The 22,122-nt window shown below is 37.4% G+C and overlaps 1 protein-coding gene across 1 annotated transcript in view; it reads right to left on the bottom strand.

Annotated features, from left to right (window-relative positions):
- Positions 1-22,122, bottom strand: part of AK9 (adenylate kinase 9) — a 103,857-nt gene that overhangs the window by 18,961 nt on the left and 62,774 nt on the right. The window contains exons 22-27 of the mRNA XM_082633552.1: positions 21,045-21,257; positions 17,361-17,621; positions 15,825-15,949; positions 12,306-12,525; positions 6,025-6,093; positions 76-276 (exon numbers count right to left, since the gene is read on the bottom strand). Coding sequence (XP_082489678.1) covers positions 76-276; positions 6,025-6,093; positions 12,306-12,525; positions 15,825-15,949; positions 17,361-17,621; positions 21,045-21,257 — 1,089 coding nt within the window. The remainder of the gene's footprint in view (positions 1-75; positions 277-6,024; positions 6,094-12,305; positions 12,526-15,824; positions 15,950-17,360; positions 17,622-21,044; positions 21,258-22,122) is intronic.

Genomic DNA, 22,122 nt, shown 5'->3' with positions numbered 1-22,122 from the left:
AGGCATAAACCAAATCGCTTTTGTTTCATTCTCAAATGTTATTTTTTGAATTATGAAAAATGAAAAAGTAATAACCTGTATTATTTGTAAATTATTCATATCTGCTTCAAATTTTTCTCCCAGTTCACCTCTCAGGCGTTCGAGCGCATCAATTTCCTGCTCTTCATCTTCCTCACTCATCACTTCCTCATCTTTTGGAAATTCATCAAGGATGTCAATATCATCTTCCTCATCTTCAAGTTCTTCCTCGCTCATGTCTTCATCTTTTCTAACAGTCTAAGGAAGAAAATATTCCCTTTTACTATACATATAAGATATGGAACAAATGACACTGCTAACTAATCATCTGGGATATTTTGGAATAAGTGGGTATTGGTTAGTATGGCATGCAATGTTCATCAACTGATATAGTAAAATTTCAAATATCTGGCACCCAAGAAATTTAATGCCTTCAAGACTCTAACAGCACAGTGATCCCATAAATAAATACCTAGACAAGATATTAACTGCTAATATTTAATGCTATAGTTGTCAGAACATTACATGTTTTTCATGGTCTTCAGTAACAGTATTTAATGCAACTCAAAGAGTATATAAAACACTCCCTAGCTGTGTTAGCTTGGACAAAACCAGTTTCCTCGTCTGTAAAATAGGAATAAGGAAAGTACCTCCCTCACATGGTTGTTGGCAGTGCTAAAATAAGTTAATACATGCAAAGCCCTCAGAAAACTGTCCGGTACATGGTAAGCATGCAAATGATAGCTGTTATTGCTATTATTATGCTGTTACAGTTATTATTGTCATTTTGTATAAAGCACTGTTCTAATAGAATAGTACACGCCCCTGAGGAGGCTGCAGCTTATCTGAGGAAACCAGAATTAACACATAAATGATTACTGAAGACCACGACAGGATGCTGATACTAAGTGGTGTTGCATAGGCTCGAAGTGCTACAGTTCAGTTTGCGTAACACTGAACCCCGTCCTACTGATTCTCCTGCACTGCCTCTATGCACGTCGCCCTGAAGTATCCCTTGAGCCAGAGGGAGCACTGCCTTCCCGTCAGAAACCTGGGGGTTACCTTGACTCCTCGCTCTCCATTATTGCACATCCGGTTTCTAAGAACAGGAATCCTAAATAATACTTAAGACTCTCTCCTCCTTTCTAGTCCTGCTCTACTGTTTGCCCTCTCATTACCTCTTGCCTGCACACTTCTGATTAGCTCGCTATTTCCTGATTTTTCTAACTGATGAGACCCTGGTTCCTTTAAAGGCGCCTGGAGCTGGGATTTGGACTTGCAGGTGCCGGGAGGCAGATGAGAGGACCAAGGGCCCTTCCCTGTTCTGTGCCCAGGCTCCTCTTTCCCCGGAAGGAGTTTGGCGTTGGAACTATGTTTCTCAGTTCTTATTCTTTTTTATTTGAATTTTGAAGCCATTTGGTTCTCTTACTACTTTTCCCTTTTTCTTATATTTTGACAATTTTTTAGTTTGAGATTTGATTTGCTAACGATCACTGGAGGTATGGTGGGATGAGTCCACACTACAAGCTGCAGACATCTTAGTTTCAGATGAACTTTTGCTCACCTCTCCAGCTCCATTTAATAGCTCTTCCAACTTGTTTGTTAATTTAAAAAATTAAACTATATAAGTTTAACAAGAAACTTTCAATTTATTTAAATGCTATATTGTAGTTTCCATGAACTTTTTTTTTGCTCTCTGGTTTTTTATACCATCCTGTTTTTGTTTTATGGATACAAGTTCTTGAATTATTTAAGGCAAATTGGAATTTTTAAAATATTTAATATATTTCCTGTATTGTCTATTTGTTTTAGAGTCAATTATTCTGTTTGTTCATCTTGGTTCTTCTTTGTATTGATAATTTCAAATATATGGCAATCCTTCGTTGTCTATTCATTTTTATGAATGAAGGACTAAACTGACTAATTCAGAGCAACTGTAAGCTCTGGGTATGTGAGCAGGACAGGTTGTATCATGCTTCCATTTAAGATGTGGGGATGAGAAGAGGCAGAAAGGCTGGATCTTGTCCCAGATGACCAACATTCTGTGGCACCTAGCATTTTCTAGACAGGTTATTTAATTACTTTAGAAATTATTTACTTTTTTCTTCATGGGGACAAATGTCACTGTTACATGAGGAGCTGGTGGGATCAACCTTAAATAATTTTTCTGCAATTTACCCTCTTGGACTTTCTAGATAATCAAATATGTGCAAATATTAAATTTTGTTCTTACTTTTCAATATGTATGCTGTTTCTTTTTCTGATCACGTTGCTGTGGCTAGTTCCTTTAAATTTTTTAAAAGGTTAATAGCCTAAAAATCTTCACAGAAGACCATCTGAGAGACGCACAGGTTAATTCTTTTTAGGGAAAAAGGTTTTAGTTTTCTGTAAATGGCATTTTGGTCCTCTGGAACAGTGCTGCTTTTTTCCTTATATCTAGTATCTTTCAGTCCTTATGTTAGGAGATACATGTTCTAAAATTCATGGTCTCAGAGATCTGCCTCCAGTATGAAGGAATAAGTTCATTTAGCCTCTAGCAGATAATAACCATAAACCATGGACAACACACACACAAATACACACATATTTTTTTCCCCTCTCTCTTGCTCCAGAGGGCTTCTGGAGAGTGAACAAAGGCAGATTTTGTAGAGTAGTCAAAATTTGGAGGGAGCGATTGGCTTAGGGTCAGTTCTCTTATTTTGTGCATTTGCGTGGACGGCAGCCTCCATTAGAGTGGTGGTGGCAGAGGGGGACTAAAACTCTGATAGAAAGCTCTGTCTTTTGTCACCTACAAATTGGCACTTGCCCTCTACCTCTACAAGAATTAAATTATGAGCTGCTGCAGCTGCTGACCTTCAACAGCCCTGGAAAGAAGTTCAGGATGGATCAGAAATGAGGCACTCTGTGCTCTAGAAAAAACTGGCAGAACAGGTCTTCAGATAGTTAGATATTTTCAGGAGATGATTTTATGAGCCCAATTCTTGCGTCTCCTCATATCTAGAAAAGTGATAAAATCCTTCGGGGCTACTCCTGGCATTCTCCTGCATGTGGCTATGCTACACTTGGTAAAAGGGACCCAGACACCAGAGAAAGAGCTAGTGTACAGGACGAGGGCAAAGATTCTGGAGCTAGGGGTAAGAGTAGAAGCAAGGCCTCCAAGGAATTGGGAGATATGCATTGTAAATCTGTATGAAGCCACTGGTTTATAGAATATTCTTCAGTCACATTTGGAGACTAAAATTCCACATGAGGGCGACATTTTCCTATAAAACTAATGGAAGTAGTCACCTTGAGACTTTGAAGTGATTTCTAATGTTGAAAGTGTTTTATTTGTTGCTAAAAAGTCAGACAGCAAAGGCAATAATGTTAAGGCTGAGAAGACAAATCTGGGAAGGGCTTTATCTGCATATGGTTCCCTAACTGCTTGGGAAAAAGGTGAGTCAAGAAACTGCATATTTCTGTACAGAGAGGCAAATGATGAGAAGACCCCTGGTTCTGTGCATGAAAGCAAGCTCCAAGGTCCATGTGGAGTCAGGATGGATTCAACTCAGGTTGTCACGTTAACTGATTATAACAATTGCACTAAGTGATCCTTGAGATGCTGCACTGTGTTTAGTCTTTCCTTGTCTGAGGCAGTAGCAGTACATATAAAATTCCCATCAAAAAAGTTTAAAAAAATACACAGTTTTAATCTCAGAAAATCTCATTAAAAATCTCAGGAACTCTCATAAAAAAATCTCAGGAATTGTCTTCCAAAAGTCAGTTTGTATAAATTAATTGTGGGAGATACATAGACAATTTTTATAAAAGATTAAGTCTCAGAAGAGCTAACTTACAAAATCTTATTTTGTCTATAAGATAGAATATTTCATCTGAGTTGCTTGGCTGTAGCATTTGGGTCAGCTAGGTCAACTGGGGACTAGCTCCTCTCTAAACAAAACGAAATCCATGATCTTCAAGGCTTATCTTTTCAAAAAATCAGCAGATGGAAAAGAGGAGCTGTATTGAACATCCTTCACAGTATGTGACTCTGAGCGTCTACAGGCTCTGCCCCATTCCATTCTTTATCTCGAGGTAAGCTATATTTTAGCTCCAGCACAACTTCACAGGCTCTCTGTCTAGACCTTATTCCCAAGCTCCCAGCCTATCTCCCTGTAGCATGAGCTGAAGTGTGAAAAGCAAAAATGAAAATGCACAAGAAGCATAGTTTAATGTAGTATTATTATATTTTGTATTAGATTATTTAAACAGCTTATTTAAACATCTTGGTTTTCTTTCTTTTAAAAATGTTCATTTTTCTGATTATAAAAGTTCATTGTAAACAGTTATAGAATACCAAAAAGTGTAAAGAAAATAAAAATGATATATAATCTCAGAACTTGTACATAAACTCTATATCTCCAACAAGACTTCTATGCATCTTTTTGATGCTCAACGTCACTAATTATTAGAGAAATGCAAATCAAAACTACAATGAGGTATCACTTCACATGGGTCAGAATGGCCATTTTCAAAAAGTCTTTGAACAATAAATACTGGAGAGGGTGTGGAGAAAAGGGAACCCTCCTACACTGTGGGTGGGAGTGTAAATTGATTCAGCCACTATGGAGGAGAGTATGGCATTTCCTTAAAAACACTAAAAAACAAAAAAAAACCAAAAAAAAACCCCACTAAAAATAGAGCTACCTTATGATCCAGCAATCCCATTCCAGGGCATATTTCTGGAGAAAACCATAATATGAAAAGATACATGCATCCCAATGTTCACTGCAGCACTATTTACAATAGCCAAGACATGAAAGCAACCTAAATGTCCATCGACAGATGAATGGATAAAGAAGATGTGATACATATATATTAAATAGACTATTACTCATCTATAAAAAGGAATGAAATTGAGTTATTTGTAGTGAGGTGGATGGACCTAGAGTCTCTCATACAGAGTGAAGTAAGTCATAAAAAGAAAAACAAATACCGTATGCTAACACATATATATGGAATCTAAAAAAAAAAAGAAAAGGTTCTGAGGAACCTAGGGGCAGGACAGGAATAAAGATGCAGACAGAGAATGGACCTGAGGACACGAGGAAGGGTAAGGGTAAGCTGAGTTGAAGTGAGAGCATGGCATGGACATATACACACTACCAAATGTAAAATAGATAGCTAGGGGGAAGCAGCCGCATAGCACAGGCAGATCAGCTTGGTGCTTTGTGACCACCTAGAGGGGTGGGATAGGGAGGGTGGGAGGGAGACGCAAGAGGGAGGGGATATGGGGATATATGTATACGTATAGCTGATTCACTTTGTTATACAGCAGCAACTAACACAACAATGTAAAGCAATTGTACTCCAATAAAGACGTTTAAAAAGAAAAAAGAAAAAAAGAGAGTACCAGAAAAACAAAAACAACAAAAAACAAAACATAAAATAAAACAAAAAAGAAACGAAATTGGGTCATTTGTAGAGACGTGGATGGACCTAGAGATTACCATACTAAGTGAAGTAAATCAGGCAGAGAAAGACAAATATCATATGATATCACTTATATGTGGAATCTAAAAAAAAAATACAAATGAGCTTCTTTACAAAACAGACACAAACTCACAGATTTAGAAAACAAACTTATGGTTACCAAAGGAGAAAGGTGCAGGGGAGGGATAAATTAGGAGGTTGGGATTAACAGATATACACTGCTATATATAAAATAGATAATCAACAAGGACCTTCTGTATAGCACAGGGAACTCTACTCAATACTCTGTAATAACCTATATGGGAAAAGAATCTGAAAAAGAATAGATATATGTATAACAATCACTTTGCTGTACACCTGAAACTAATATAACATTGTAAATCAACAATACTCCAACATAAAATAAAAATTTAAAAAAGACTTCTATGCATCTTTTTATTTTACATTGCTGAGATTTTATGTATGTGTAAAGTATATATGTTTTAAATATGTGTGCGTCCTTTTTTTTTGCAAAAAGCAATTTTATTTACTTACCTCCCCTCCTTTCCTTTTTTTCTCTCTCTCTATTATAAGTTCAGCCCTTCTTTTAGAAATCATGTCATCCTGTTAAAGAAAGAGACATTAAAAAATATTAATGGATAATAATAAAATTACTTTCTCTAAAAAAATTTATTGATTTATTTTTGGCTGCATTGGATCTTCGTTGCTGCATGCAGGCTTTCTCTAGTTGCGGCGAGCTACTCTTTGTTGCAGTGCACAGGCTTCTCATTGCAGTGGCTTCTCTTGTTGCGGACCATCGTCTCTAGGTGCACCAGCTCAGTAGTTGTGGCTCATGGGCTCAGTAGTTGTGGCGCACGGGCTTAGTTGCTCTGTCACATGTGGGAACTTCCTGGACCAGGGCTCAAACCCGTGTCCCCTGCATTGGCAGGCGGATTCCCAACCACTGCGCCACCAGGGAAGCCCTAAAATTACTTTCTATATATTAATTTTTTTTCCCAAAGGGGAATAATATTTGGGCAGAAGGATACTTTCCAGAAAGGCATGTGATAGTGGTAATTATGTCACTTACATCTTTGGACCTCTGGACCTCTTGATCAGCTACTTCCCTCCAGAGGGATAAATGGTACTTGGGATCAGTCACTTTTTCTATAAACTTTAGAATTCCTTTTCAAAATGGATTACTTATTTGTTTCCTTTGGTGGAGAGGTGGATTTTGTACATGTAGAAACAGGGAAATACTTAGAGGCTATTTGTTGAAAATGTTTGATAATCTTTCATCATATTATTAAGATGTAATTGCCTAAAGAATCCATGTGAGAAAAGCACATGTACTTTGGATGCATTCACACATATGGTGTATAGGTAGTCCTCCAGTCTTTCTGGAGATTAGATTTAGATTTCTCTAAATCTAATGCAATGAATGGGTCCTTTGATATGACCTTAAGGTTTGCATGAAAACTAACCAGCACCCCTTGGGTTTGGGGGCTCATTGGTTCAGGATTCTTGAAACTGGAGTTCCCTTAAATACTGGGACTTTGATATGACCTTAAGGTTTGCATGAAAACGAACCAGCACCCCTTGGGTTTGGGGGCTCATTGGCTCAGGACTCTTGAAACTGGAGTCCCCTTAAATACTGGGAGATCAGAGAAGTGCCTTAAAGACATGCTGTGGGGGCTCCGGTCTAGGCCATCAGGACTGTGCTCCTTTTATCTGACAATTACCGAGTATACATTTCAGATAATTTATGTTTTGTTGACATGCAAGAAATATTTGTAGATAGAATTCTAAAACTGAATGGAATCAAATTAATATAGTTCATGAGCCCCAGAGAGATTCTGTAGCTTTTCAGAGGGTAAGAGTTATAAAAACTCTTATTTCCTTTTTTAAAACCAGAGTTTTACCATAGGTGCTTTAACCGTAGAGTTATGAAAATACAGTCTCCTTTGTGTTTTCATAACATATAAGGAAACCACTGTATATACCAAAAGGAAATGCAAAGTATGTATAATAAAGCACACACATATCATGAGTCTGTTTTTCCTCTGATCCTTTCACTCAAATAAGTAGTGGCCAGTGAAGTTTAACTAATTATTGCACGTCTGCCAGATGCCATCACTGTTCTGAGCACTGCACATGTATATTCTTTCATTTTCTGCTCAAAATATACTGCAAGGCGGACAGCATTATCCCACTTTATAGATGAGTTAATAAAGTCAGAAGGTTTAATTCACATAGTATAACACAGCTAGAGTGAGGATGGTGTAAGAAACTCCCAGATAAGGGTATGAAAAAGCACATTGTATGATGGAGCTGTAAGGAGGGTTTGTATTTGTTCCAACTGAGAAATAAAGTTAGAAAGAGGGTTTAGAACAGGATTGGGAGGGCTTTAAATGCCAGACTGAGGAGTTCAGATCTTAACAGAGTGACTTGATCAAAACAGAGTTTTAGGAAGATCAGGTGGCCCGAAGGATGGCCTGGAGGGCCCAGATATGAAGTCTGGTAGGACAATTAGGAGGTCATCGTAGGAGTGCTGGGTGTGAGGTGAAAAGAATCTGAACCAGGGCAGAGTTGTGGGTATGAGAAGAAAGGAGCAAATCTGCTCTTTCCTGTTCCATATCCCTAAAGTCCTCAGGGCATGTGATGTCTAGGCTGGAGCTTGATTGCTTTAGAGCTGCTCTGTCCAGTATGGCAGCTACAAGTCACTTGCAGCTCTATTAAAATTAAATAAAATTAAACATTTGATTTCTCAGCCTCACCAACGAAATACATTTCAACTGCTTAATAGCCACATGTGTGGCTAGTGGCTGCTGTATTGGACAGCGAAGATACAGAACATTTCCATCAGCACAGAGAGTTCTCTGAGAACACTGGTCTACAGGTGCCAGATCCCACAAGGAGATAACATGCAACTGCATTTTGGTATGCCCTCTTCCTTCTTTTCCATTCTCATGTTTATAGAGCCTCTTGCCTGGCAGACACTTTGGCCCATTTTCTTCAGAGATCAGCAACAGAAAAGGGAAGGATGTCATGTAGAATGGTGTGAAGCTTGGCATCCTGCCACACCTCTCTCCTGACTTCCACAGTTCTTGGATGGCTGAGAGACTGGCTTTGATTTTGTGTGGGACAGGGATGGCCTGGGACATGTAATCTTAGTGTGGTGGAGCAAAGGGATGGATGGCAATGCCCTTAGAGGGCATGAAAAGAACTTGACAACTGTGTCTGAGCAGTGACAGAGGAACTTCATGGTTTTAACACTTTGTTTATAATTTAATAAGTATCGAGTTGTGATCATGTATTCAGTAATTTAAGTCACAGTATCTCAAAGTTGGAATTAACTGATTAGCCCTCTGACACCAAAGAGAGCTTTCTTCCATACTCTCCCTGCCAAATGTCCACTCAGTCTATGCTTATCTATTGACAAGCAGCTCACTGCCTTCAGTCTTTGTTCTTTTTGGAAAGTCTTACTAATAATGAAATACATCTCCCGGTACCTTCCTCCTACCAATGGTGCTCCTTTCCCCTGTGGCCACATGGAACAACGACATACTCCCTTCAGTATAAAAGACCGTCACATAATTTAACACTGTTCTCATGTCCCATCTTGGTCTTCCTAGTTCCAGATTTGAAAGCCCTATTCTTTCTACTCAACCCAGATCTATAAATGTGTCCTTTCAAGACATGTCATACATACGGAATGAATCACAGGGTACGTACTATTTTCTTTGCCTGGCCTCATTTACTCAGTATAATGATTTTGGTAGTCATCCATATTGTAGGAGGTATCAATAGTTCATTCATTAAAAGTACTGAATACTACTCCATTATATGAATATGCTATTTATTTATTTATTACTTTTCCAGCTTTATAAAATTGTAAGATATTTAAAGTATATGTCGTGAAGATTTGATACATATACACTGTGAAAGGACTTCTCCCATTTAGTTAATTAACACATCCGTCACCTCATATATTTATCTTGTGTGTGTGACAACATTTAAGTTCTACTCTCTTGCCAAATTTCAATTATACAGTAGTATAGTATTACCAACTATAGTCATCATGTCATACATTAGCTCCTTAGGTCTTATTCATCTTATCGCTGAACTTTTGTACCATTTTATCAACTTCTCCCCATTTCCCACACCTCCTAGCCCATGACAACCACTTTTCTACTCTGTTTCTATGAGTTTGATTTGTTTTTAGATTCCACATACAAGTGATACCATGCAGTATCTGTCTTTCTCTGCCTGGCTTATTTAACTTAGCATAATGCCCTCAAGGTCCATCCATGTTGTTGCAAACGTCAGGATTTCCTTCTTTCCCATGGCTGAACAACATTCCATTGTGTGTGTGTGTGTGTGTGTGTGTGTATACACACACCACATCTTCCTTATCCATTCACCTGTTGGCAGACACAGGTTGTTTCCACACCTTGGCTATTGTGAATAATGCTGCTATGAACACGGGAGGAGAGATATCTCTTTGAGATAATGACTTTGTTTCCTCTGGATATATACACCCAGAAGTGGGATTCCTGGATCATATGGTAATTCTATTTTTTAATTACTTGTGGAACCTCCATACTGATGTCCATAGTGGCTGTACTAGTTGACATTCCTACCAACAGTGCACAAGCGCTCCTTTTTCTCCACATCCTCACCAGCATTTATCTCGTCTTTTCGATTTTAGATACCCTAACAGGTGTGAGAGGTGATATCTCATTGTGGTTTTGATTTGCATTTATCTGATGATTAGTGATGTTGAGCACCTTTTCATGTACCTGTTGGTCATTTGTATGCCTTCTTTGGAAGAATATCTATTCAGTTCATCTGCTCATTTTAAAAACTTGGATTTTTTTTTGATACTGGGTTGTATGAGTTCTTTATATATTTTGGATTTTAATCCCTTATCAGGCATATGATTTACAAATACTTTTTCCCATTCCCTAGACTGCCTTTTTATCTTGTTGATGGTTTCTTTTGCTGGGCAGAAAATTTTTTAGTTTGATGTAGTCCCGCTAATTTATTTTTGCTTTTGGTGTCAAATCAAAAAAAAAAATCATTGCCAAGACTGATGTCAAGGAGCTTATCCCCTTTTCTTATAGGAGTTTTAGGGTTTCAGGGCTTGTGTTTCAAGTCTTTGATCCATTTTGAGTAGATTTTTGTGTATGGTGTAAGGTAGGTTTTCAATTTTCTTCTTCTGCAGCAGGCTATACAGTTTTCCCAACACAATTTATTGAAGAAACTATCTTTTCCCCATTGTACATCCTTGGCTAGTTTGTCATAAATTAACTGACAATATATGCATGGGATTATTTCTGTGCTTTCTATTCTGTTAAACTGATTTATGTGTCTACAGTCTGCTATTGCACTGAATTTTTCAGTTTGGTTATTGTATTCTTCAGGTCTGTGACTTGTGTTTGGTACTTTCTTATTTTCTCTGTGACTTCTGTTTGGTACTTTCTTATATTTTCTATCTCTTGAAAATATCACTTTGTTTATGCATTGTTCTCCTGACGTTGGTGAGCATCCTTATGACTTCTGTTTGGTACTTTCTTATATTTTCTATCTCTTGAAAATTTCACTTTGTTTATGCATTGTTCTCCTGACGTTGGTGAGCATCCTTATGACCATTAGTTTAAACTCTTTATCAGATAAATCACTTATCTTTGTTTCAGTAAGGTGTGTTTCTGGCATTTTATCTTGTTTCTCCATTTGGAACATATTCCTCTGTTTTTTCATTTTCTTTGACTCTATGTGTTGGTCTCTGCCCATTAGATAAAATAGCCACCTCTCCCACCTCAATAGCCACCTCAAGACAGAGTGGTCTTGTGTGGAAGATGAACACAGCTCAGGCTGGCCCCATATCTTGGTCATCTCTTAAGCCTTTGTACTTGTTTAAGCCACTTTGTTTGTTTTTAGTGGCTCCCAGTAGTTGAGGGGGTACCATGACCTATCAGTGTCCCAAATGGGAGGATCACAGTCAGCATAGGCTGATTGGAAGTTAGACACTCAAGCAGCAGCTGTTTTGATGTAGGTGATGTGGGTATTTTCTCATTTGCCCAACGTGTAGGAGTCACTCACCTAATTTCTGGATTTCTTTCAGAGTGGATTGAGTTCAGGAGGCTCCTATGTTGCCACCTTGGGCTGGAAGCCAAGGGACGCTATCTGGATATTTACTGCATTTTGTTTATCCATTCATCAGTTGATGGACATTGAACTGTTTCTACGTTTTGGCTATTATGAATAATGCTGTGTGAACTTCCACATACAAATTTTTACATGGACATGTTTTCATTTCTGTTAGATAGGTTCCTAGGAGTGAAATTGCTAGGTTCTCTATGACACTTTTGAACATTTTATGGAAACTTCTCAGACTACAGTTTAAGAAAAGATGTTGTAAGCTAATACCTGGATTTGTTGTACTACAGGTTAAAACGGCCTTGATGGATGGTGTCACCATTCCAGGAGCTAGTGAAAAAGTCAATGAAAATTTTAATTCTTTGTGTTTCAAGGTCTGCTCCACTTGCTGCCTCTTCAACTGTGCTCCAGTGTCTGGTATAAGGATACTGTGGTGCTACCACTGTCTTTAATTTTACTTGCCTTGGAGTGAGAAACATTAACATGTAGATAATCATAAAGCCCTCAAATAATTCTTAACTCTTTAATTATAAATTGTCTTAATATTTGATGAAAATGTTTTCATACTGAATGTGGTATTAAAATCAGGAAACTACATTTTTGTAAAGACCACTTTATAAACTGGATAAACGCTGAACACATTTACTCTTATGCTTTTTTTAACAGATACATACCTTGATTTTTGCCTTCATTTCTTTGATGAGTTTTTTCCTTTCTAATTTCTTCTTTTGTTTCACTTTCCACTTTCCAATTTGGGTAGGAAGGAGGCGATCAGAAACATCTTGATAATCAACTTGTATAAAAACAGCAGCATCTGGGAAAAACCCATGTTCCCCCAGAAACTGGACCTCGTCAGGATATCGCGGGAAACCATCTAATACAAAACCTGTGGAACTAGGTGGAAATTTCATAACTTACTTTATTGGCTTAAAATATTATATTATAAATATTGATTTAAAAATGAAAAAAGTACTGATAACTCTCAACTTTACATAAGACACCCAGTGAATAAACAGTTTCCTATAGTACCTTTTATTTTTTTAATATTTCTACATGCTGTTTCTTCTCCCAAATGTACTGAGTTGGATTAAAATGATAATATTTTATACTTATATTTATAGTATAAAAGTACTGTCAATCAGTTTATAGACAATTACTATTAATTAGACGCCTACTAAAAGTTGTGAGAAGATCACAGGGAAAGAGAAAATAAGTTCTCTGCTTGGGACGAGTGACCAGCCTAATGACTGTGTCAGCGTTTTACATAAAGAGTTTACTTGGCTGCCCTCTACCCCTTTATTGAGAATCCTTACCTTTTAGTCATTTTTCTTCTAATGATGTTTCTTTTCATGGGAAAGTTCATAACCCTTTTCCCTGGCTCCCTTTGTAACCAGCGACAATAATTAACGTTTTCTTGGCTCATGTGTAAGATGATCGTATTCAGACAGGATCATCAAACTTGCTCAAGTATGATAAAACTTTAAGAATCATGAAAATAACTTGGAATGTTAACACATTTTCATTAGGGTGTATTTATAAAAACAATCAGGCTTGGAGAACCTGGCTTGGTTTAGTTGAGAGATTTAATATTGGTCCCTTTTTGAATGAAAGTTTATCTTGTTTATCTAAAATTTGGTTTAACTATTTATATTTAAATATACGTTTTCTTCTTCAAAGGAATAGGACTTTCATGAACATTTGACAGTTTCAGCTCTTAACTGTCATTTAGAAATGTTGTTTTCTTTCTAATTAAGTGGGCAAATTTACATATATTGGCCATAAGATATGTGTTGTTTTCTTTAGCGGTGCCTTCAGCAAAGTCTCTTCTGTTCTAGCTGTTACTTCTTTGTCAATGACATCTAAATCTTTTACCCCTACACCCAAACTCTCTTCTGAGTTTTGATTTAGAATTTTCAACAAGCTGCCTAGTTTCTCCATCTGAATGCCCTTCAGGAATTATATATGCATCATACTGTCAAAAAATCATGCTCACTGTGACCCTTCCACACAGCTCTTCCTCTGACTCACTAGTATCCAGGTGCCAAACTTCAGAGACATCCTTCAACTCCCTCTTGCTTCTCACATACAAAACCTAAGTAATGTAACTAATGTAATTAGTTACATTAGATCTCTAGGACAGATGCCTTTTTAAAACATGTTTTTTCCTGATTATAAAAGCAATAAATCTCACTATAGAAAAATCAGAAATAAAGTCATGAAAAAAGGGCAAAATTATCTGCAACCTCATATCCAAGAGGTTACTGACATTTTGTTTTGTTTCTTTCTAGTTGGTTCTTCATTTGTTCAACTTTGTATCATATTATAAATAACTTTGTATCCTCTTTTTTAACTTAACCGTTGTATAGTAAAATTTCTTATGCTATTACAAAGTCTTCATTGTAGTAAGTTTTAATGTAGTGCTAATATTCAGCTATTTTATTTAGGCTATTACAATTTCACTTTTTACTTTTCTTCAATCCATATGCTTTTTTTTTTTTTTAAATGTATGATGTGAGGTCAGGAGCTAAGTTAATGAAGAAAAACCCTGCCAGCAACACGCCTAAGTTTACTATGACTATTGATCTAATTTAGGGGACAAGAAATTAAAATTAAAGTGACTAATAATCCCACTTACTTGGTTAAACCAGGGACTAAGTGAAAGAGCGTGACCAGAGGAGGACTGGGACCTGCCAGTTATTTGAATTCTCTATGATATAGTTTCCTTATCTCCAGAATGAGACAATAAAACTTTCTGTCCCAGAGGGCAGTTGTAAGGATTAAGGAAATTAATATGACTAAAATATAGGAGAACAGTGTCTGGCACACAGTAAGTTCCATGTAAGTATCATTTCACTTTCGTCTGGTGGATACCGAGGTAAGAGATTCTGGTTAGGAAATCGAGGTGAAGCCTTAAACTGTGGTGGCCTGGAATTCTTAGTTTGTCCTGTCTGGCATCAGGCTTGTTCCTGGCTGTTGGTAAAGGGATGAGACTATGGACAGTTATTTAGCGGTGTGAACAACCACTGCAACAAAAACAAAGAGCGTTGCTCATCAACCAGTTATACGGGGGTTAAGTCGCAGCCCACTGCAGTCACCTACTGACAGCGTACCCTGAAGAGAATTCAGGATGAAAAAACAGGATGAGGCACTCTGTCCTTTGGATAAACAGTCCCCTAGATAGTTAAATGCATATCTCAGGAAGAATTTCAATGACCCCAGATTCTTGCATTTTCCCATACACAGAAAAGCACTAAAATCATTAACTTGGGATATCTGTTCTTCGTGATTAGCAGCAATCTTTTACCAAGATATATGCTTAACTACATGTATTCCTAGCCAAGAAATTCATACATGTGTACTGGCTCCTCCCCTACCTCTTTGGAACAGGTCTTCAGAGCTATCTCCCAGGCTGTAGTCCTCAGTAAGACCCTGAATAAAATTTAAACTCACAACCCTCAGGTTGTGCGTTATTCTTTAAGTTGACAGTGGAATTAACTAATTGTTAAAAGATTACAAGGCAAAGAGTCTGGTACGTCATGAGTGTACACAGGTTTAGAATATGGATCCTTAATCACAACTACACATTATAATCCCCTGGGGAGCTCCAATGCCCAGGCCCCAACCTCACACCTCTAAAGATTTTGACTCAATTATTTTGGGGTGGGGTCCCTGGCATCAGTATTTTTAAAATAATCCTCTAGATGTTTTTTTAAATTAATTAATTAATTAATTTACTTTTGGCTGCATTGGGTCTTCATTGCTGCATGCCAGCTTTCTCCAGTTGCGGTGAGCAGGGGCTACTCTTTGTTGTGGTGCGTGAGCTTCTCATTGCGGTGGCTTCTCTTGTTGTGGAGCACGGGCTCTAGGCGCACAGGCTTCAGTAGCTGTGGTTTGCGGCCTCTAGAGCACAGGCTCAATAGTTGTGGCACACGGGCTTAGCTGCTCCATGGCTGTGGGATCTTCCCGGACCAGGGCTCCAACCCATGTCCCCTGCATTGGCAGGCGGATTCTTAACTACTGCGCCACCAGGGAAGTCCCTAAATAATCCCCTAGATGTTTTTAATGTGTGGAATCACTAGTTTACATGAGAGTAAAGGAGAAAATTCTTAAATTTATGTTGGATTACTTTTTAACTTTTAAGAATAAATCAAATAAAAGTCAATAAATTTATAAAAGCATATAAATTAAGATACCGTATTGGTTCCTTAAACCACCACTCAGAGAGAATTGCTTCAAGGATTTCGGGAGGCAATGGCTCATTTTCTGTTAGATTTAATCTGATTGCTTCTTCTTCTTCTGTAAGCTGTACTTCCTGAGGCTACAAACAAAAATCAGAAAACAAAACAAAAATTTAAAACTGTATATTAATAAATAATACTATGTTACATAGTTGATTAGGATAAGACCTGTTTTCCTCAGGTCAGTTTTTTCAAAAGTATTTATGTATTTATTTATTTTGGCTGTGCTGGGTCTTAGTTGCAGTACACGGGATCTTCGTTGCAGCATGAGGACTCTTAGTTGCAGCATGCATGCAGGATCTAGTTCCCTGACCAGGGATCGCACCTGGACCCCCTGCACTGGGAGCATGGTGTCTTACCCACTGGACCACGAGGGAAGTCCCTCAGGTCATTTTTTATACTGTTGCTCATAAACATTTAAAAATCTGAGCTCTTTTCTTTAAACCAATATTTAATATGGTTTTAAATATTAAATGATATTTACTATTGCTAAGAGGAGTTACTAGCAACTAGCATGACTGATTTTCATACATGGTCTCAGGATACCTGTCTCATCATTTTTACTAAAACCTTGTTCAATATATATCACACACCTATAAAGCTTAACTGATTTTTGTCGTCTATCTTATAATTATTCAACCTAGATCCTGATTAAAGGATGGGCCAGGCAGGCAGTCATCTGGAATATAATCTGTACCTGTGTCCATTTATAGGAGATCATTTGAGAAGAAAAGGGTCCAGCTATATCAGAAATGGTTAAAAAGTGAGTTAGAATTAAGAACTTTCTCTTTATACCTCCAGATAGAAAACACCTAAGAGATATATACAAACTTTCTTATGAGGCATCATTAGAAATTAATATTTTGAGATCTCCACTGGTGCTGGGACAGAATTTTTATGATGTTAAATAGAAAACAGAGAACACAATAACGGAAAACCTTACACTCTAGGTCAGACATATCAAATAGCATAGTCCCAAATAAATGCTATATAACACTCTTGTCAGGAAAAGCTTTTCCTTTTTTTTTTTTTTTTTTTTTTCGCGGTATGCGGGCCTCTCACTGTTGTGGCCTCTCCCGCTGCGGAGCACAGGCTCCGGACGCGCAGGCCCAGTGGCCATGGCCCACGGGCACAGCCGCTCCGTGGCATGTGGGATCCTCCCGGACTGGGGCATGAACCCGTGTGTCCCGCGTCGGCAGGTGGACTCTCAACCACTGCGCCACCAGGGAAGCCCTGCTTTTCCATTTTTTAAGTAAGATCTGTATTTAACATATGGGGAGGATGACTCTTAAATGATTTTTATGGGCTATTTTTTCTTAGAAACTTTATAGAGTTTCTTTCTTTTTTTTTAATATCTTTATTGGAGAATAATTGCTTTACAATGGTGTGTTAGTTTCTGCTGTATAACAAAGTGAATCAGCTTATATTCTTCTCCCCCAAAGTAACACCAATAAGCACAGTTATCTGCAAGGAGAGTATTAATATTCCTACCAGCTTCTTTGTATTTTCTTCCGCAATTGTAACATTGGCCTGAATTGCAAGCTCTTCAAGTTCTTGTTTTGCAAATTGTTCATCCTCAGAATCGTCCTCAAATTCAGGTCCAACTTTCTTCTCAGTTTTAAGCATTAATTTTTCTTGAAGAAATTCTTCAAACTGGATATGAAAAATGTCCAATTTTTCTGCCAACTGTCTTCCACATACGGTTTTGCCAGAGCCATGGGGGCCCAGAAGGCATATTCTTAATGGAGGAGCCTGCCACAGGGGGTGGGTCAGGGGGTTGTAGGATAGAAGGATAGTGAGGAAAAGGAAGCTTTGAGAATTTAGAAAACATAAGGCTTATTATTAACTGCCCTCCCTGAGACTGAATTATCACTTCACAAACTCAAGGATGTTTCAGCATTAGGATACCAATTAACATGATTCATTGCATCAACCATGGTCCTCAGGGATCGTCAACAACCATAGAGCATCTTGATATCAAGTGCCAAAAGGCATTTAATAAAACTAAATTAATTTTGTTCCTTTAAAAAAGCTTTAATTAAGGAAGAATGGAAAGGCACTTTCTTAGCACGATAAAACCAACAACAACAACAAAACCTCTCTACCAGACACAAAGCCCATTGATACCGGAACACTAGGGGTCCCTTCATGAACTCCTGTAATCTCCGTATTGGAGATAGGGAAGCCCCAAACCAGAGAACCCACAGAGATCCAGATGTATGGATTGTCCACTGATGCTCAAACTGTCAAGAACAACGGTGAGACTTGGGATAGAGGAGCAGGTAAACCTTTTGTGAATGTGGGGAAATGACTATGACATTGGTAGGTGACGGCAAGGAGGAGTGGGAGATGGTGATATATCTGGATGGAATAAGCCTCAAAGGGACTGGAAGTAACGGATTTCGAGTAGCAGAGGGAAGCAAGGAGCACAGTCTCATCACCTTCTGTCCTTGTGAAGGAAAGGTTCAGAGAAGAGTTTAAAGGTGCAAGTATACCAGAGAAATACAGGAGAAAGAGGAGTCAGGTATCTTGAGGAATAGGGAAATCTAAAAAAAAGAAAGAAATTTAAGAGATTTAAGAAGATAGCAAGTCCACAAAAGAATATTTGAAAACAGAAATATCAGAGAAAAGAAAGAGATCTTAGAGGTTAAAAATGTGACTGCTGAAGTAAAAAGTTCAGTCGTACTGTGAAATTCTAAGATTCCCTAGCATGAAAAACACATGATTTCAGATTAAACGTGTACCATTTGTCCAGTGCAATGAATAAAAAAGATTCTGGACAATTTTAAGAACACAAGATAAGGAAAAGAAGTTCTTAAAAGCTTTCAAATATTTAAATAATGAAGCTGACTTACAAAGAAATTAAAATCAGCCTAGTGACGCTGGATGCTACCTCACAATAAAGCAACATCTTTAATATTCTAAAAAGGAATGATTTTCAACCTAAAATCTATGTCCATACTAATTGTTAAACATATATGGGAACCAAATGATGACATTTTCAGATATGAAGAAAGTTAGTTGAAAATGTGTTTCAGCAAAACAAGGGTTTGAAAAACCCACAAAAGCAAGAGGAAGACATGATGTAAATATCTGTTGACTTTGCCACCCGGCATTTATTCACTCTTCTTCTGTTAACCACATCTGGATTCCCCCCAGGAGACCACCCTTCATCACTCTCAGTTTATGTGCTTCCAGTGGAACTGATCCCATCATTAGATAAAGAATTGGGCATGACATGAAAAGATGCTCAACATCACTGATCATCAAGGAAATGCAAATCAAAACCACAGTGAGGTATCACCTCACACCTGTCAGAATGGCTATTGCCAAAAACACAGGAAACAACAAGTGTTGGCAAGGATGTGCACTGTTGGTGGGAATGTAAATTGGTGTAGCCACTATGGAAAACAGCATGGAGGTTCCTCAAAAAACTAAAAGTAGAACTTTCTTGTGATTCAGCAATTCCACTTCTGGGTATTTATACGAAGGAAATGAAAACACTAATTAGAAAATATATATCTACCACTATGTTCTTTGCAGCCTTTATTTGCAATAAACAAGATATGGAAGCAACCTAAGTGCCCATCGATAGATGAATGGTTAAAAAAGATGTGGTACACACATGTACACATAATGGAATATTACTCAGCCATAAAAAAGAATGAAATCCTGCCATTTGTGACAACACTGATGGACCTAGATGGTATTATGCTAAGTGAAATAAGTCAGGCAGAGACAGACAAATGCTGTATGATTTCACTTATATGTGGAATCTAAAAATCAAAACAAACAAACATAACAAAACAGAAACAGACTCACAGACATACAGAACAAACTGGTGGTTGCCAGAGGGGAAGGAGGGTAGGGAGATGGGCAAAATAGGTGAAAGGGATTAAAAGGTACAAACTTTCAGCTATAAAATAAATATGTCCAGGTTGGCTGTACAGCATAGGAAATATAGTAAACAATATTGTAATAACTTTATATGGTGACAGATGGTTACTAGACTTAACTTGATCATTTCACAATATACGTAAATGTCAAACCACTATGTTGTACACCTGAAACTGATTAATATTGTATGTCAATAAAAAAAGAACTGGTCATGTGATAAGATTTAAGTCAGTTGATGAATCACTTGAGAAAAATAATGAAAAAGAGAATGGTGAATAGTGAAAATAGAGTGGTACGAAATTATGTAGGTGCAGTCTCACACCATACTTTTGGATCACATTTTAAATCCCTCAGTGATGAACTTGCTGAAGTGACACCTCATTCATCCACAGGTTAAACCTCTGGCAGACAGAGCTGTGTGGAATTCAGAGCGGATAAGTAGCTAGGAAGTGAAGGGATGTAGATACATGACAATTTGCAGAAAAAGTGTGGACTCACCATTAGGATTTCAGGCTTTTGTCCACAGGATTATGAGTAAAACAAGGCAATAGATCACAAGTAGTGAAACAGACTAAGAGGAAAACAAAACACCAAAAGAAGACAAAAGGCCACATTCCTAAGTGACTCCCATCACCAGCAGGGCCAGGGCACAACCATCAGCATAATTCAGTCATCCCTATGGGACAATTTAGGTCCATGAAAATGGCCCAAATTATCCAGAAGAGTTTAAATTGTGTTTTATAAGTTCTGTTTAACAAGGCATTAACGTTGCTGAAAGTTGTGACAGTATATTGTGATTTATATATTTTGAGCTTGTAGTCCCATTCTAGGGAATTATACTAATAAAATAATTAAGAGAAACAAAGGATCATATGCCCAAAGATTTCCTAAGTACTATTTCATATCCACAATGGCAAAATCACACTATAAAAATTACTATGAAAAAATGTCTAACAAGAAATTAGATGTTAAAATGGTATGTCGAAATGATTAGGCAATAAAACAAATCCAATAAATTTACAAGCAGTAAATTCAGCTGTGACTTTCTACTTCAGCTAAAAAGATATCATGTATTGGTCTGATACAGGCATTACTGAAGAAATCCAAAAATATAATTAGATTATGTTATATTCCAAAAAGTTGTTCTTGGAACCTAGATATTTCCATACCATTATATTAGATTGGGGACTTTACTACTGAGCAAAATGGTGGAGGCTGGTAATAAGTCCCTAAAAAAGTATGCAGGAGCGATCGTCAGGATGGGAATATTGTTTTCACCTTTAATGGTTCATCATGAGCCACATACTCCTCAGGTTGCTCCAAAAACTTTTCTTTAGCCTCAGGACTTGAAAAGTAATAGATCTTTTCTCGATATTTAGCTGCTTCTTCTGTGCTACCTGGTTGTAGGATGAAGTTTTCTTTGAGAGCCACTGGACAAAAGTGCTTTGTATCTCCCAAATGCCTTCTCTTCTCTTTAATTCTATCTTCATTCTAGAAATATTATTCAAAGTTTGGAGAACACTATTAATGCATCATTCATGTAATACTAAAGAGGGAATTTTTAAAAATGCAACTTGAATAGTATTTAATCCATAACAATATCCATTTAAAACAATCCACAAAAGACCAGTTCTTATACTATTTAAATTAATCAAAAAATCAGGTTCTCATATCCCTCTGAGTTCACATCCCAAGCGTCTTTATTTTATAAAGAAAATGAAGCACACTGAGAATGAAGGCATCCCCAGCCCTCTACAGACAAATGTGTAATAAACCCCCCCATAATGTGCTGGTGCAGGGTCACTGTGAGGTCAGTTTCTAAAATAAAATTATTTCCAAGAAGTAAAAGCTGAGTCAGGGTCGCAACTTCTTACCCATTGAAAATGAAATGGGAGATGCCTCAGGATTTGCTTCATTTCCTACTCAGTGGCTGTATATCAAATAATTTGGAACTATTTTATTTTGTTCAATTGGAAATGTGTAATATACTTTATTTGTGATAGATGAAGAAACTGTGTGTAAAGTCCCTTAAGGACTCTTGCAATTTATTTAAAGCAAAGTACATTTAAAAAATAATTTTCTGTGCTGTACAATACATGTTTGCTGTAAAAATATTCAAAACTTATCACAATGCATAGAGTGAACATTTCCTCTCACCTTCTTCCTTACAATACTATACTGACACTCAGTAGTTTTATGTGTATCCTTCCAGACCTCTTTTTCTAAGTTTATCCTACACATCTATATATAAAAATAGACACAAATTTAGGCACAAATACATTATTTTTTAAAATACCAATGAAATAATACTTTACATGATTATTCTACAACACACCTCTTTTTTTCCCCCAAGCAA

This window comes from Mesoplodon mirus (assembly GCF_964341445.2).
Source record: "Mesoplodon mirus genome assembly, chromosome: 10".
Taxonomy (NCBI): Eukaryota; Metazoa; Chordata; class Mammalia; order Artiodactyla; family Ziphiidae; genus Mesoplodon; species Mesoplodon mirus.
The sequence above is the reverse complement of the archived record's forward strand: the minus strand, read 5'-3'. Positions and strand labels throughout refer to the sequence as shown.